Below are 15206 nucleotides of genomic sequence, written 5' to 3' on the forward strand. Positions count from 1 at the left end.
GTGAAATCACTTGCAAGTGACACGTCCCAAGTGAAATCACTTGGGAAAATCAGAATTTTTCCATGAGTTTTCACTTATGAAAATATTGAATTTAAAATACATACATTTTTATTTACTTTTAAATTCATTTTAATTAAATAGTGTTATTTAGGTTATCTGTTAAAGGACAATTATTATAGTAAGCCTAGTTTTATGTTACGTTATTGGCTTTTTACATTGGTCATCGCTTTCCTTAAACCTTTGTCCGGGTCCTCCGAGTCCTTGGCCAACGCTCCTAAAAAATGTATGGGGATATGATTAAAAAATGCTTTTTACTTGTTTAATTGTATATTTACCTTTTAGAGCTGTGTATAAACCCTTTGCGGGAATTTTTTTTCCACAAAACATTTCGTCATCCACTTTCGGCTAACGGAACCTATTGAATACCTTCAAAATATACGTACTTTAAACTAAGATCAATGCACAACATCTTAAACTTAATGTAGCACTTACCTGATTATATTATATTAACTTAATTAAACGAATAAAGTAACTCTGCTGCGCACAATTAAAATGGATGCTTCCCTTTCAATCACTCAAACAGAATGCACCAAGTCTACTCACCCCTTTACTTCATTTCTTTTGTTTTCTCTTCGCTGTTGGCGCGTGCCACTGCACTTATACCCTTTCTAAGGCGAAATATATCCGACTATATAATTTGTACTTCTTAAGTAAAAAATACAATACGAATTTTTTAAAAATCCTAATACTAATACTACTAATGTTTTAAATATTGAAATCAATTTTAACGGACTAATTTTCTATGATTACACTAAAAAAATATATTGTAATAAAAATGTATAATAAGTAAACATAACATTATAAGTAAATCCAAATTACTTAATTTGACTATAATCAAATAATTTACTTTTATAAAACAATATTAGTTGTATATTTTCGATACACAATAATGCTCCTAAAATATTAGGGCATTCACATGTCGCTGCTCCACGAAAATTTTTCCGTCAAAATATTAGTCGCTAGCCGAACATAACGGAGAGACACAAAAAAAATAACGGACCGGCCGAAATTTGTCTCTGAGAGCGCCGAGTGCAGGCAGATTATAAGACAAAGAAAGAGAGGGAACTTCCGAATATCTGCCTCTCTTTGTTGCACGATCGTTTTCGTGGGCAGTCTTATACGGCTGCGCCGACTGCTCTGCTGACGTCAACAGCGGCACAGCGTTTTAGGCACAAAAAAGCTTTTTGCCTTGAGCCATGTCACCGCGTCCCTACTGCAGAACTGAAGGGTACCAAAAGATGCGTTCTCACTACAATACAAATAAAGAATATTAAAACTACCAAAAGATGCGTTCTCACTACACAAGCAAGCCCGCGTGCGCTTGATTTCCATGGTATAACCTCCGCCTGAATTTTATTTTAATGTGGCAGTTCGTTACAAGACATACAAACATATATGACTTTTAAATTGCTTTTAAATGTACGTAGTTTTGTTTTTTAATGCGCATACATACGTATGCGTGCATATAGGTTTACAATATTCGCTAACAATAATGGTTTCTTTTTCAGCCTCTTAGCTAGACCAGACAGCTGAGGGAAAAAATATCATAACCAATAACTGTATTACAATATAAAATGAAACAAAATAGTTTACCCTTTTTCTGGAAATGGTTGGAACGGGTTAACTCTCCATCAATTTGAGAGCACAAATGTTCTTAAATTGAGAATTTGGAAGTACTATCAAGAACTTGTATCTCAATTTGAGCACTGGGCATTTCTCAGATTGAAAAAATTAAATACTCATTTTAAAAATGCAAGCTAAATTTTTTCTAAAGTGAGTGCAATTTAAAATTTGTACTAATTTTGAGGAAAAAATTGTCTAGGAAGAGCACAAATGTACTAAATTTTAGTACATATTTTTTTACATTAGGTATTTTTGAAAAACGGAATCGAAAAGACACTCTCAAAGTGTTTTTTGTTACAAAGTGTCCCGCTCAGACACTGAGCATTTCTGTTTGCTCTATATAGGAACCTGATTTTCTAAGATACTATTGTGTTCAGAATCTGACAAAAGTGTCTTTTGATATTAAAATTGTTTTGATTCAGTTCTTCACTTTTGTGGGTAAGTAAAAGGTGTCTAAAAATGAGTCTTCAAGTGAAAAATATTGTTCTTTTTTTTGCATTGCATGAAGAAGGCTAAGAATCTGATGGTCAACGCGTTGCAAAAAATATATATAAATAATATATATAAATATAATATATATATAAATATATATAATTGCATCAATTGTATAAATTATCACTTCTGATGGAAGACCATTTTCACTTGTGCCCTTAATATGACACCCATAACTTCACGAAATGTGATGGCCCAGTAAAATAATTATCAATTATGGAAGAAACAAGTTCCTTGGGAAAGGTGCAAACTTCTATCTTGAAAATAGATATGGCGACAAGACTGGAAAAATCCATATTGGGAGTTAACCTGCAAATATTTGATACATCGTTTATAAAAACTGAGCTTGTATACAAACAAAATTGAGCTTAATTAGATTTTTGAGAAAGGGTTAAACAGTATGTAGCCTAATCGTATCCCTTCAGTTCCAAAAAAAAAGTTTCACTTGTGAATCACCTTGGGAATCACGTGGGACATTTCCTCTTGCACAAGTGAAGAACAAGTGACGCTCCATATAGAAAATTGTATGGGATGTCCGCATTTTCACAAGTGAAAATTCAAATGAAAATTTTTCGAAGTCCCACGGGATTTCACTTGTTCCTTATACTCATTTTTCGAATGGCCTGTCACGTGCCGTCCCAAGTGAATCACTTTTAAAAATCAGAATTTTTCCATGAGTTTTCACTTATGAAATCACTGGCAAGTGACACGTCCCAAGTGAAATCACACAATTATGAAAATATTGAATTTAAAGTAAATACGTATTTAAATACATTTTAATTCATTTTAATTAGATGGTATTATTCAAATTTTCAACTAATGGACAATTGTTGTTTCGGTTTTTTTTTAAGCTTATTTTTAACATTTGTCATCGCCGTTCTTAAACCTTTGTCCGGGTCCTCTGAATCCTTGGCCAACGCTCCTGAAAAAACATATGTTTCAAAAATGCGTTTTACTTGTTTATTTAGCTGTGTTTAACTGTTGTATAGCTGTGTTACTGCTGTTTGCAGGATTTTTATTGGCACAAAACATTTCATCATCCACTTTCGGCTAACGGAACCCATTGAATACCTTCAAAATTTACGTACTTTAAACTAAGATCAATTCACAACATCTTAAACTTATTGTAGCTCTTACCTGACTTTATTATATTAACTAAACGATTAAAGTAACTCTGCTGCGCACAATTAAAATGGATGCTTCCCTTTCAATCACTCAAATAGAATGCACCAAGTCTTCTCACCCCTTTGGCGCGTGCCACTGCACCTATACCATTTCTAAAGCGAAGAATATCCGACTAAATAATTTTTACTTCTTGAGTAAAAAACACATTGTGAATTTTTAAAAAAATGTTAATTCTAAAATGTTTTAAATATTTAAATCAATTCAAACGAACTAAATTTCTATAACTAAACTAAAAAACTATATTGTAACAAAAATGTATAATAAGTAAACATATTATTATAAGTAAATTCAATTTACTTAATTTTACTGTAATCAAATAATTTAATTTTATAAAACAATATTAGTGGTTTTTTTTCGATATACAACAATGCTCCTAAAATATTAGGGCATTCACATGTCGCTGCGCCACGAAAATTTTTCCGCCGAAATATTAGTCGCTAGCCGAACATAACGGAGAGACGCAAACAAAACAAGGGAGAACGCTATAGTCGAGTACCTCGAATATCAGATACCCGTTACTCAGCTTAAGGGACCAAAGGGAAATGGAGATATGCAAGCAGCAAAGCGAGATTGAAAATTGCCACCTACCGGCGGTAGACAGATTTAAGCGTTGTGGGCGTTAGAGTGGGCGTGACAAACTTTTTTTTAGATCAATCGATAGGTATTGACGAGACCAATACATTTCAGTTAAAATTTTTTATCTAGCATGAAAATTGTGGGCGCTACAGGCTTGGGCGGTTTGTGGGCGTTAGAGTGGGCGTGGCATATTAGCGTAACAAACTTGCGCTGCGCTCAAGCCTACGGAATCTAAATCTGAAATCCCATTTCTCTATCTTTGATACTTTCCGAGATATCCGCGTTCATACTAACAATTTTTTGAAGTTTGTGGGTGGTTTGTGGGCGTTAAAGTGGGCGTGGCAAACTTTTTTTTGGTCAATCGATAGGTATTGATGAGAACAATACATTTCTAGCATCAAAACAGTAGGAGCCACAGTTTTGGGCGGTTTGTGGGCGTTAGAGTGGGCGTGGCACTCTGCTGAAACAATCTTGCGCAGCGTAAGAAGCTCAGGAATCTGCACGCCAAATCTCAATAGCCTAGCTCTTATTTCCGAGATCTCAGCGTTCATCCGGACGGACAGACAGACGGACAGACGGACATGGCTAGATCGACTCGGCTAGTGATCCTGATCAAGAATATATATACTTTATGGGGTCGGTAACGCTTCCTTCTGCCTGTTACATACTTTCCGACGAATCTAGTATACCCTTTTACTCTACGAGTAACGGGTATAAAAATAAGTTATTGTTGCCAATTGTGCAAAGCTTTTCGTTCGGGACAGCATAGGTATGAGGATTTTAACTTCATTAATTAAAACATTAATATTTTTGATACTACGCATACGCTCGTTAACGGAAAATAACAAAGCCATACCAAATCTTGATGTCTTCACTAGGTGGAATTCCACATATACAATGCTTAAAAAATTATTCGATATAAAAGAATTTTTTACGTAGCACGGTGGTTGACAGTAAAAAGGATTGGGATTCGTTGAGCTATATATTGACGGTTTACAGGGCGCTTTAAAGCTACGCTTAAGCTCCAGCGGGAGCAACTTGTGTTTACATACCTATTTCTTTATAGTGTGGATGGATTAGGTTTATGTAAAAAAATCCTTTCTTAATTTTCGAGAACGCAAGTTGCTCGAAAATGAAGCATTGCTGTCAGCGATATTCATGGACCCAAGGATCCACTTGATACTGTCTGACAAACAAAAATTGTTCGAAAACAAAATTTAAAGAAGACAGCGTATCGTATCGTATCGTATGTTTAACATCACTGAAGTAAACCAAGGAAAGATTGCTGCAAAAATTTGAAAACTTAGAAATCTATTAGATGTACATGTGTAATTATATGTTTGTGCTTTGCTTTTTAGAATCCAGTTTCCTACGTATACTAATTAAAACACTAACTTTTCTAAGATAAATATCGGATCAGTACCAGATGATGTCCCATCGAGTAGTTTTTGTATAGATGCTAGAAAGAAGAATTCATTGTTATCGTCATTTTTTGATGAGGGGTTTCAGAGCAACTGGCCAAATTGTACGTGGAAATGGAAAACTTTCCATCCGGTCCCAAGTGTAATTTTGGGGCACTTTCATGTGCTTCTAATCTAGTAACGTTCAGACACCTAACACGAGTGAAACAAAAGAAAATATCTTTGCTCAAACAGAGACTGAGGTTGATACTATTTTCCTGTTTTGATCTGAGTCTGAAAGGCTAGAGAAAAATGCTTGAGCATATTCTGGGAGCTCTGACTGAAAGTGAGTATTTTGCACTCAAAGTGAGAATTTATGTTCATGCTAAATTTTTGAGTACCAAAATTCTCAATTTGAGTGCATATTACTTGAATAATTTCCATTGTGTACATGCAAAATCCCAACATTCTAGCTCTTATAGTTTCTGAGATCTCGGCGTTCATACGGACAGACGGACATGGCTAAATCGAATCGGCTAGTGATCCTGATCAAGAATATATATGTATACTTTCTGGTGTCGGAAACGCTTTTACTCTAAGAGTACCGAGAGTAATAAATGAAATGTTCTTTCTCGTCCCACGGATACTTTGCCATACCTGCGATTCCCAATATGCCAAAGTAGACCTTGAGAGAATTGAAGTCGAATTGGGAAAAGAGCTGTTCCGCTGATGCTGCAGGAAGTCGCCCAGCAACCTGGCAATGGCTCCTCCAGCTGTCCCTTAGCGGGTGACCTTTTTTCCTCGTTCCTATAGTAGCCAGCGCGTCCTCCAGTTCTTTACCTGTGAGGTAGCTGGTGGTGGGGGAGTCCAGCGATTCCCCAATGGAGAGCTCGTCGGAGACCGCATTACTGGTGGTTCAGAAGCTGATTTGCCCTGCTGTGGTATTTTTTCTTGTGGGTCAAGTTAAAAAATACTGCACTTAACTTTCCTTCCATTTTTAAATTTTAGTTTCCACAACGCCTTTGCACGAACACCGCCAATTATCAAATATCTTAATCTTTGCGCGGCGGCTAACGGCGTTCATCGGAATTCACTCACTAAATCTGGTTTATTTCTCTTCTATTTCCTCAGCTCATCTGAGTACCGCGGTGAAAACAGACCCCACCAAAAGAGTTAGCCGCCTACTTGCCTCTCGCTCTCTTCTATGGTTATTCTATGGAGTACTAGGCTTAAGAAAATATTGGTCTTGAAGGAAGTCCGATAATATTAAGATAATGCTTCATAGTTATAGTTGCTTTTGGGCGGCGATGTCGAACAGGGTAAGACTTCTTCATAATCGAGAATATCAATAGACTTGTCGGCTTCGGTAAAATTTGTGTTGAATGTTCTACAAAATTGGTATTTTTTAGCCTTGTGGGCTTTTCTTAAAAAGGATAAAGGACTTACGGTCTCTTTGTGGAGAAGTCAAGCAAGAAAGACATGCGGTCGCCAAACTCCCACTGAACTTTCACTTGGGACTCCAAAGCGTCTGCTCCACTTTTTTAACTTTCTGGCTAGAGGTCCACGCATCCAAGTATTCAATCACTTATCAAAAATATTAATGTTTAATAAATATCCATGCTTATTGATATTAACTTGCTAGTTTTCACCAAAGTTTCTTCAATGAATTCCCGTTCATCCCTGACATATTATTATCAATATGCTTTTGGCTAGTGAGGTCCTCAATTTCGCTGTGAATTTTATCGCAATGAATCAGCAGATTTCAGTTTGTCGTCGCGAACTAATTTTGGTATTTTTGCACACAGCCTTGTTCACATAAAGAATCGCTGAAGCGAACCGTATCCGAAGGGAGAGGACGTGCAAATTCGGTTGCTCCGAAAAGAAATGAAAAAGAACGCAAAACTAAATACAATTTGAACTCTAGTATGTATAATGTTTTCAGCGCCAAATAATTATTTAATTTCTTTTAGCTAAGCGGCTAACGCTTTTCGTCGGGTCTGTTTTTCAGCTCGGTATTCAGATGAGCTAAGGAAATACCAGACAAAAGACCAGATTTAGCGAGTGAATTTCGATGAACGCCGTTAGCTGCGGCCCAAAGAATAAGAAATTTAATCTTTGGCGGTGTTCGTGCAACACCGGTGTGGAATTTAAAAATAAAAATGGAAGGAAAACCCTAAAAACGCCAAAGAAGGTCAGTGCAGATAAAAAAAGGACGCTTAATCAAAGCTGTTGCCCATTATAGTGGGATGCTGGAATAATCCAATAATCGAGAAGCCCATTGAGATGAAAAGTAAGTTCTGGCCAAAAGAATTTGATTTCGTTGTACTAATATAGGTATATTTTTCGCAGAACCACTAGTAATAATCTCTGACGAGCTCTCCGTAGGGAAGCGATGGAGTCCACCACCACAAGCTACTTTTCAGCTAATGCGGTGCTGGAGGAAGAGTTGGCTTCTATGGGGAGGAGGAAAAATGACGCTCGCTAAGGGACAGCTGAAGGAGCCATTACCAGCTATTACGTTAAACTACTAACATCATAAATAAAAACATTGTTCGAACATTCCATTTATTTTTATTTTCTTGTGCACCAGCAGATTCGTCTTTTCTAGACGAACAAGTGAAACTCTTAGCCCATCTGAGTACTACACTATAGGGACTAGAAAAAAAAAATGCGGTCCGCTAAGAGAAATCTGCTGCAGCACCGAATGAATACCCCCGTTCCCCAGCCGGCACCCACTTCATCAAGGCCCATGCTGGCACTTTGAGAATCGGAGCTGAACAGCATGCGTCGGGAAAATGCTGCAAAAGTGGAAAAAAAGATGGCGAGGCTTCCGCGAGACGAGAAGGCAGCTCTTTACTACTAATTTACATAAATAAAAAAATTAGTTTAAAATTCCAATTATTTTTATTTTAGTTTCATTTTACAAATAAAAACAACAAAAGTAATATTTAAACGACTAAGTTAGTCTGTTGCGACCCCAAAAGTAACGCTGCTTCTTATAAACTAAGCCTAAACTATATGAAAGCATTCAGACATCAAAATCGAAAGGCTTCTAAAGAAATTACTGCCGAAGATTATCACATTGAATTATTTTTTTTACTTTGGTACAGTTCCAAAATATTTTGAAGTCGTATTAAAAGAGTATGATTTTACGGCAGAACATGTTTTTAATTGCCGATAATTTTTTACCCATCTAGAAGTTCGTTTTGAAAGCGTTGAACATTAAAGACAGGTAGTTTGTGTTATTTGAGTTATAAAGTTTATGGTTACCGTTCAAATGCTTTATTTATCTAAACAAATCCATGTAAATGTCATATATTATCTGTTTCTCAGCCTCTAATGATTCTCTAATAAATGAGCCAAGCATTGTCGTGAAATAACACAGTTACAAACATTTGGTATGTTGGCAACTTACTTAATTTAAATTAAAAATTCATGAATATAGGTACAATCACTGAGTCGAAAATCAAGCAAGTGCTATAAGGACTTTAAAAAACGTTATCCTAATAAATTTATAAGCATCTTAAATATTTCAATTATTTTTAAGAGTCATTTATTTGTTTAGGGTTTTCTATATTTTCAAAAGCAGCGGCCTATGTAAATAAGATACGATAACTTGTTTGCAAATGCCAATGTGTCTACGTGGGAATAGGGTATTACTGCGAATCCATTGGAACGGGGCCACCCAGGAACGTTGTTTAATAGTTGTACCTAAGCACATTTGCAATTTGAATCTTCTGTGAATTGCCGATACAAAAGCTGTTTCAAAATCTCATAATTGAGAAATACATATACTATCTTGTTGTCCGTGCATGTCGCTATGTCGATACCAATCAATTTGTTTTCTAACTGCCGTGCCATCCACAATGTACGTTCTGATCCAAAAAACAGAGGCCTGGCAGAATCTATACGCGTGGCCCTAAAAGAAAGAAAGTTCCAGCTCATTAAGGAGTTCACAATCTTTCTCTGTGAAGCAAAACTTAAGGTATGTGTGTATGTATGTTTAGGCGTAATTTTTGTATATTTATATAGAACCACTTTTTTTTACTTTAGGATGACGAGGTCTTGTCAATCCTAAAAGATGCCAAAGAAGTTGTTCAACACTTAACTCCAGTTTTTTTAAAAGCAGTCAAGGCTTTGTTATCTTTGAACTGGAAGAAAAGAAGTTCCGAGATAATCGAAGCATATATTGAATTTTATGTGGACTTATTGATGACCCACAACCAATATCTTTCAATAGGAGTATTTAAACTTATTGAACACTGGATTCCTGAAAAATCGGACAAATTCGACTGGGTCAAGGGATGTCCCTCAGAACGTAGCAGACTTCAACTGAAAGCTGTACATGATGTACTGAATCGCATTTTAAACGCAGCTCCAATGACATTTCAGTTTGTATGTAAAACCATTACCGATAAATTTCCCTATTATAAAAGGCCAGCTTATGTGACGGCAGGGTATGTCTATAACGTGCTCTGGTTAATCGAATACAAGCCTATATTTGAAGAACCGATGTTGCAGCTGGTTTTGCAGAGGTAACTACTTTACTAAATTATTTCTTTATACCAATGACTTATTAACCAAAATCAGGTAGAAAGACATAAGGTATATCGAGGGTGCTGCACAAATCACTCAGCGTGGATTTCGGGCACAATTTTTGTTCGGAATGTACTCGATTTTGCTTTGTTTGGTCAATATAAGTTCCACCCTATTTTTTATCACTGCTGTATATATATACATTTTTAATCCAGATCAGAATCACCTGCTGTGCAGATTTTATAGTTTCCAGATAGCCATCAACCGAAAAAGTAACTTGGCAACCTAACCAGTTTCCGTTGACCAAAAAAAATGAAATATAGGGAAAATTAAGAAAAACGGGTAGAGAGCAGGATAAAAACCTTTTAAACTTTTTACAGAATATTAAAGTAATTTTAAGGGTTCATGTACTATACCATATGGTGTATATCGCTATATTTTTTAAAATTAAAATTTGGTTATGTGTTATGTATATAAAAATAAAAATGGCGATTAAATCGGAACAGTTTTTACCCAAAATAGCTTAGAGGTGTACACTATTTCGGTATTTAGGTGCGATTAGATAGATAAGAGAATTGAGTAATCTTACATCCGTTATCCCGCAATCGTGTAAACTACAAGACATCCGAAGTCGAAAGAGATCCGACAATTGCCTATAATTGTGTTATTTTTAATTTATAAATCAATTAATTGATTTTTTAATTAAAAAAAACTAGATATTATGAACTTTAAATCATATAAAAGAGAAATAAATCAAGGAATAACTCTATATTCGAGTGTCTTGACTATCAAATACCTGTTAATAAGTTAAAGGGAGCGCAAGCAAGATGGATATATGCAAGCAGCAAACTGCCTGTTTGGTAGATTGCAGGACGCCACTAGCGAATTCATTATTAGGTCATATCTTCTTAATAAATGGACCCATTTGAACAATTTGTAGATATGAATATAGGAATAAATAACCAAAGTCAAATTCCATGTACACATATAAAAAAGGTTTTAAAAAATTAGGCTTCAGATCTAAGCGTTATGGAGGCTTGTGGGCGAAACAAACTTTCTGTTAAAATTTTTATTCTGACATCAAAACTGAAAGCCACAGCTTGTGGGCGGTGTGAGGGCGTTGGAGGGTTGACGAAACCAATACATTTCAGTTGAAATTTTCATTCTAGCGTCAAGACTTGTGGGTGGTGTTGGTAACTTATTGTTACCGAGATCACAGCGTTCAAACGGACAGACGGACGTGGCTAGATTGATTTCCTGGTCAAGAATATATATACTTAATGGGCTCCGAAACGCTTCCTTCTTCCTTACTTTCCGACGAATCAAGAACACCCTTTTACGCAGAAATCTTGCTATATTTCGTGATACAAGCCTTATCGATGCCATGTAATGTAAATATCGATGTTTTAAACTCTACCCAAGTTATATTCATTTTAAACTTGGTTAATAGAGTAACGGATATCTCATAGTCGAGGCATTCGACTGAGCGTTCCGTTTATTTTGTACTAATTTCCTACTTATTCCGTGGTCCCGTAGTTGCAGCATGCTAGAGTGATTGCAGTGATGCCGAACATAATACATTTATTATCCGGAATCCTGACTTTTTATTAACTTGTAAAGCATTCATCCGTTAAATAAAAATGTTAGTAAAATCGATCAATCGTTTATAAATCTGTTGAATTCGAAAGAAATAAAAGGACAAACTTCCGGATAATATAAGTATTATGATTTTTCGGCATCTCTGCAAATTCCGGAAACTTTGTAGCAGGCCAATTGATCTTACAGGTTGGTGTTACATAGTCAGAAACACGACTATAGATGTGCTCTAGAAATCGGTTAGGCCTAAATTGGAAAGGGTGTCATATGTGCGGCAATAGAAATTTATCACAAACTCAACGCTAAGCAATGTCTTCGGCACCCTTGTATAACTTATAATTTTTCTTATGGATTTAGAGGCAGGCGTGGCTGAAGTCTTAGTAAGCTTTTGGGGCCTGGCTCTAATGATCCTTGAGCAATCTAATCAATTTCTTTTTATTTTCATGGATAATCATCTAGATAAATTTGGCGTTTTCTTTTTACGCTTAGATTCTTATTACTAGATGTTAACGCTCCAAGAGAAGAAATTGGCGCAGAAACAGATGACGAAGATGACGAAGATGACGAAGATGACAATGTGGACGCAGATAGAGTTTTTCAAATGGACGATGTATCCAGCTATACTAAGACTGAAAAAACTGTTAAACATCCTGTCGGCAAAACCTTGGATATTTGCCTATTCATGCTGTATAGGTTTATTGACGAAAAATGTCGCATTCACAAAAACAGTACCGGCGAACAGCGCTTGACTGCTAAACGCATATTTAATCTATTACTACATATATTCGATGATACTCTGTTACCCAGCTACAATACCCATCATGTGCAGTTTGTCCTATTTTATGTGACTAGTATTCGTGTTGCATATTCTGAGGCTTTTCTTGATTTGCTTTGGCAGAAGGTACAAAATCCCCAAATTTCGCCGATTATTGGACATGCTGCGGTGGGATACATGACTAGCTTTTTATCTCGCGCCAGATTTTTGCCACTAAGGTAAGAAAAATTGTCATTCAATGTCCAAATAAGATAAGATAATAAGAACTTTAATTTTCTTAACTTTTTTTTCTAGCCTTGTACAATACTATTTAAAAAAAATGAGTATTTGGGCTCATACCTACATAGACGACTCGAGTAAAAAGACTTTGACTTGGTCGTTTGGTGCACACTTGGTTTTCTACTCTGTCTGCGAAACAATTTTTTATTTGATTGCGTCTCGTGCCAGATATTTGACTGACAGTTCAAAAGGTATGCTTTAAAATTTGTTGTCATAAGATTCTTAGACTGAGCCGTATCACACATTACCTTAGGTTCTGAATTGTTTTCTTCATAAAACCTAGGAGGTATTTTAAAATCATACTACATTTGCCTAATAATGTTGTTGTAACATATTTTTTCATACTTTTTAAAAGATTTTTAATATTTGGGATATATATTTATACCCGTTACTCGTAGAGTAAAAGGGTATACTAGATTCGTCGGAAAGTATGTAACAGGCAGAAGGAAGCGTTTCCGAACCCATAAATTATATATATTCTAGATCAGAATCACTAGGCGAGTCGACCTAGCCATGTCCGTCTGTCCGGATGAACGCTGAAATCTCGGAAACTATAAGAGCTCAGCTATTGAGATTTGGCATTCAGATTCCTGACCTTCTTACGCAGCGCCAGTTTGTTTTAGCAACGTGCCAAGCCCACGCCCACAAACCGCCCAAAACTGTGGGTCCTACAGTTTTGATGCTAGAGTACAAATTTTAACTGAAATGAATTGTTCTCATCTATACCTATCGATTTACCCAAAAAAAATGTTTGCCACGCCCAGTTTAACGCCCACAAACTTTAAAAAATCGTCAATATGAACGTGGTTATCTCGGAAACTATCACAGATAGAGAATTGGGATTTCAGATTTAGATTCCGTAGCCTTGTACGCAGCGCAAGTTTGTTACGCGAATATGCCACGCCCACGCTAACGCCCACAAGCCGCCAAAACCTGTGGCGCCCACAATTTGTATGTTATATAAAAAATTTTAAATGAAATGTATTAGTCTCGTCAATACCTATCGATTAATCCAAAAAAAATTTGCCACGCCGAATCTAACGTTCATAACGCTTAAATCTGTCTACCGCCGGTAGGTGGCGCATTTTTATCTCGCTTTGCTGCTTGCATATCTCCATTTCCCTCTGGTCCCTTTAGCTGAGTAACGGGTATATGATAGTCGAGGTACTCGACTATAGCGTTCTTCCTTGTTTTAAAATCGTACCTTTCTGCTTTCTGATTAATCATACACAAACACCACAAACAAAGTACAAAGTCGTGGCGCGCATACATGTTATAATATCAAATTTGTTGACGAAAAATTACACAGGTCGACAAAATACTGACTTTTTCTTGGCCCAAGACTAAGAGCTAAAAAATCTGAAAGGTATTACCTGTGGATTACTACCCAAAACTTGGAAACTTTCCATCACGCACAGCTTTGGAAAAATGGTAGTGAAAGTAAAAATTTTTCTTCTTGTAACCACTTTTTATGGCTTAATAAAAACCAATATAGCTTAGCGGGAAAACATAAAAAAAAATTAACAGAAGCTGTAAGCACGTGCTATATGTTGTTCAGTAGGTATTTCTAGGCTATTTATGCTAACAAAACATATTTTGGATCAAAAGCCCGTTTTAAAAATATATCGAAAGTATATTTTTGTGCACATATTTTGCTTTTATTCTCAAAAACTATCTCAACGATCAATACTTTGAATAAAAGATTATAAGGCCTTTGAGAATCCTCGACTTTTTAAGCTTGCAACTTGTTTTGTTTCAAATTTCAATGCATAAAGAAATATGCAACACAAATTATGTTAGAAAAAACCATTCCATTTCTTAAAAATCACAGTGCACCAGAAGAGTGTGCCAAAGTGACTGTATATTCACAAAGAATAAATATCTACTGTGATGGTACCAAAAACAAGAGAGAACGCTTAGATACCCGTCACTCAGCTAAAGGCTAAAGCAAAGCGAGATTGGAATGCGCCACCTACCCGTGATCTCAATATATGGTTATGTGGGCAGTAGACAGATTTAAGAGTTATGGGCGTTAGAGTGGGCATGGCAAACTTTTTTTTGGGTCAATCGATAGGTATTGACGAGACTAAAACATTTGTTTTTTATTTCATTTTTTATCTAGCATGAAAATTGTGGTCGCCACAGGTTTGGGCGGTTTGTGGGCGTTAAAGTGGGAGTGGCATATTCGTGTAACAAACTTGCGCTGCGTACAAGGCTACGGAATCTAAAACTGAAATTTTATAGTTTCCGAGATATTAGCGTTCAAATTTACGATATTTGAATTTTTTTGTCGGCCTGTGGGCGTTAGAGTGGGCGTGACGCGTTTATTTTAGGTCATTCGATTGGTGAGAAGAATACATTTCAGTTAATATTTTATTCTAGCATAAAAACTGTAGGCGCTGCAGTTTTTCGTGGATTGTGATCGTTGGAGTGGGCGTGGGCACCCTGGTGAAACAAACTTGCGCTGCGCAGGAAGCCCTAGAATCTGCATGCCAAATCCCAATAGCCTAGCTATTTAAGTTTCCAAGAATATATGTTATTTATGGGGTCGGAACCGCTTCCTTCTGCCTGTTACATACTTTCCGACGAATCTAGTATACCATTTTACTCTACGAGTAAAGGGTATAATTATATTACAACATTTTAATTGGTTTGGGAGAAAGAACAGTAAATGTGTAAAAATA

The 15206-nt window shown here is 36.2% G+C and overlaps 1 protein-coding gene across 1 annotated transcript; it reads left to right on the plus strand.

Annotated features, from left to right (window-relative positions):
* Positions 1 to 9073: 9073 nt before the first annotated feature.
* LOC119562573 (RNA polymerase I-specific transcription initiation factor RRN3-like) lies at positions 9074 to 12713 on the plus strand (the record flags this gene model as incomplete). The annotated part of the gene is made up of 4 exons (XM_037875786.1): positions 9074 to 9321; positions 9390 to 9871; positions 11958 to 12461; positions 12538 to 12713. Coding segments are annotated over exons 1-4 (1327 nt in total), but the record flags the coding sequence as incomplete, so codon positions are not given.
* Positions 12714 to 15206: the final 2493 nt, after the last annotated feature.

The sequence above is a fragment of the Drosophila subpulchrella genome, unplaced genomic scaffold (genome assembly GCF_014743375.2).
Source record: "Drosophila subpulchrella strain 33 F10 #4 breed RU33 unplaced genomic scaffold, RU_Dsub_v1.1 Primary Assembly Seq63, whole genome shotgun sequence".
Taxonomy (NCBI): domain Eukaryota; kingdom Metazoa; phylum Arthropoda; class Insecta; order Diptera; family Drosophilidae; genus Drosophila; species Drosophila subpulchrella.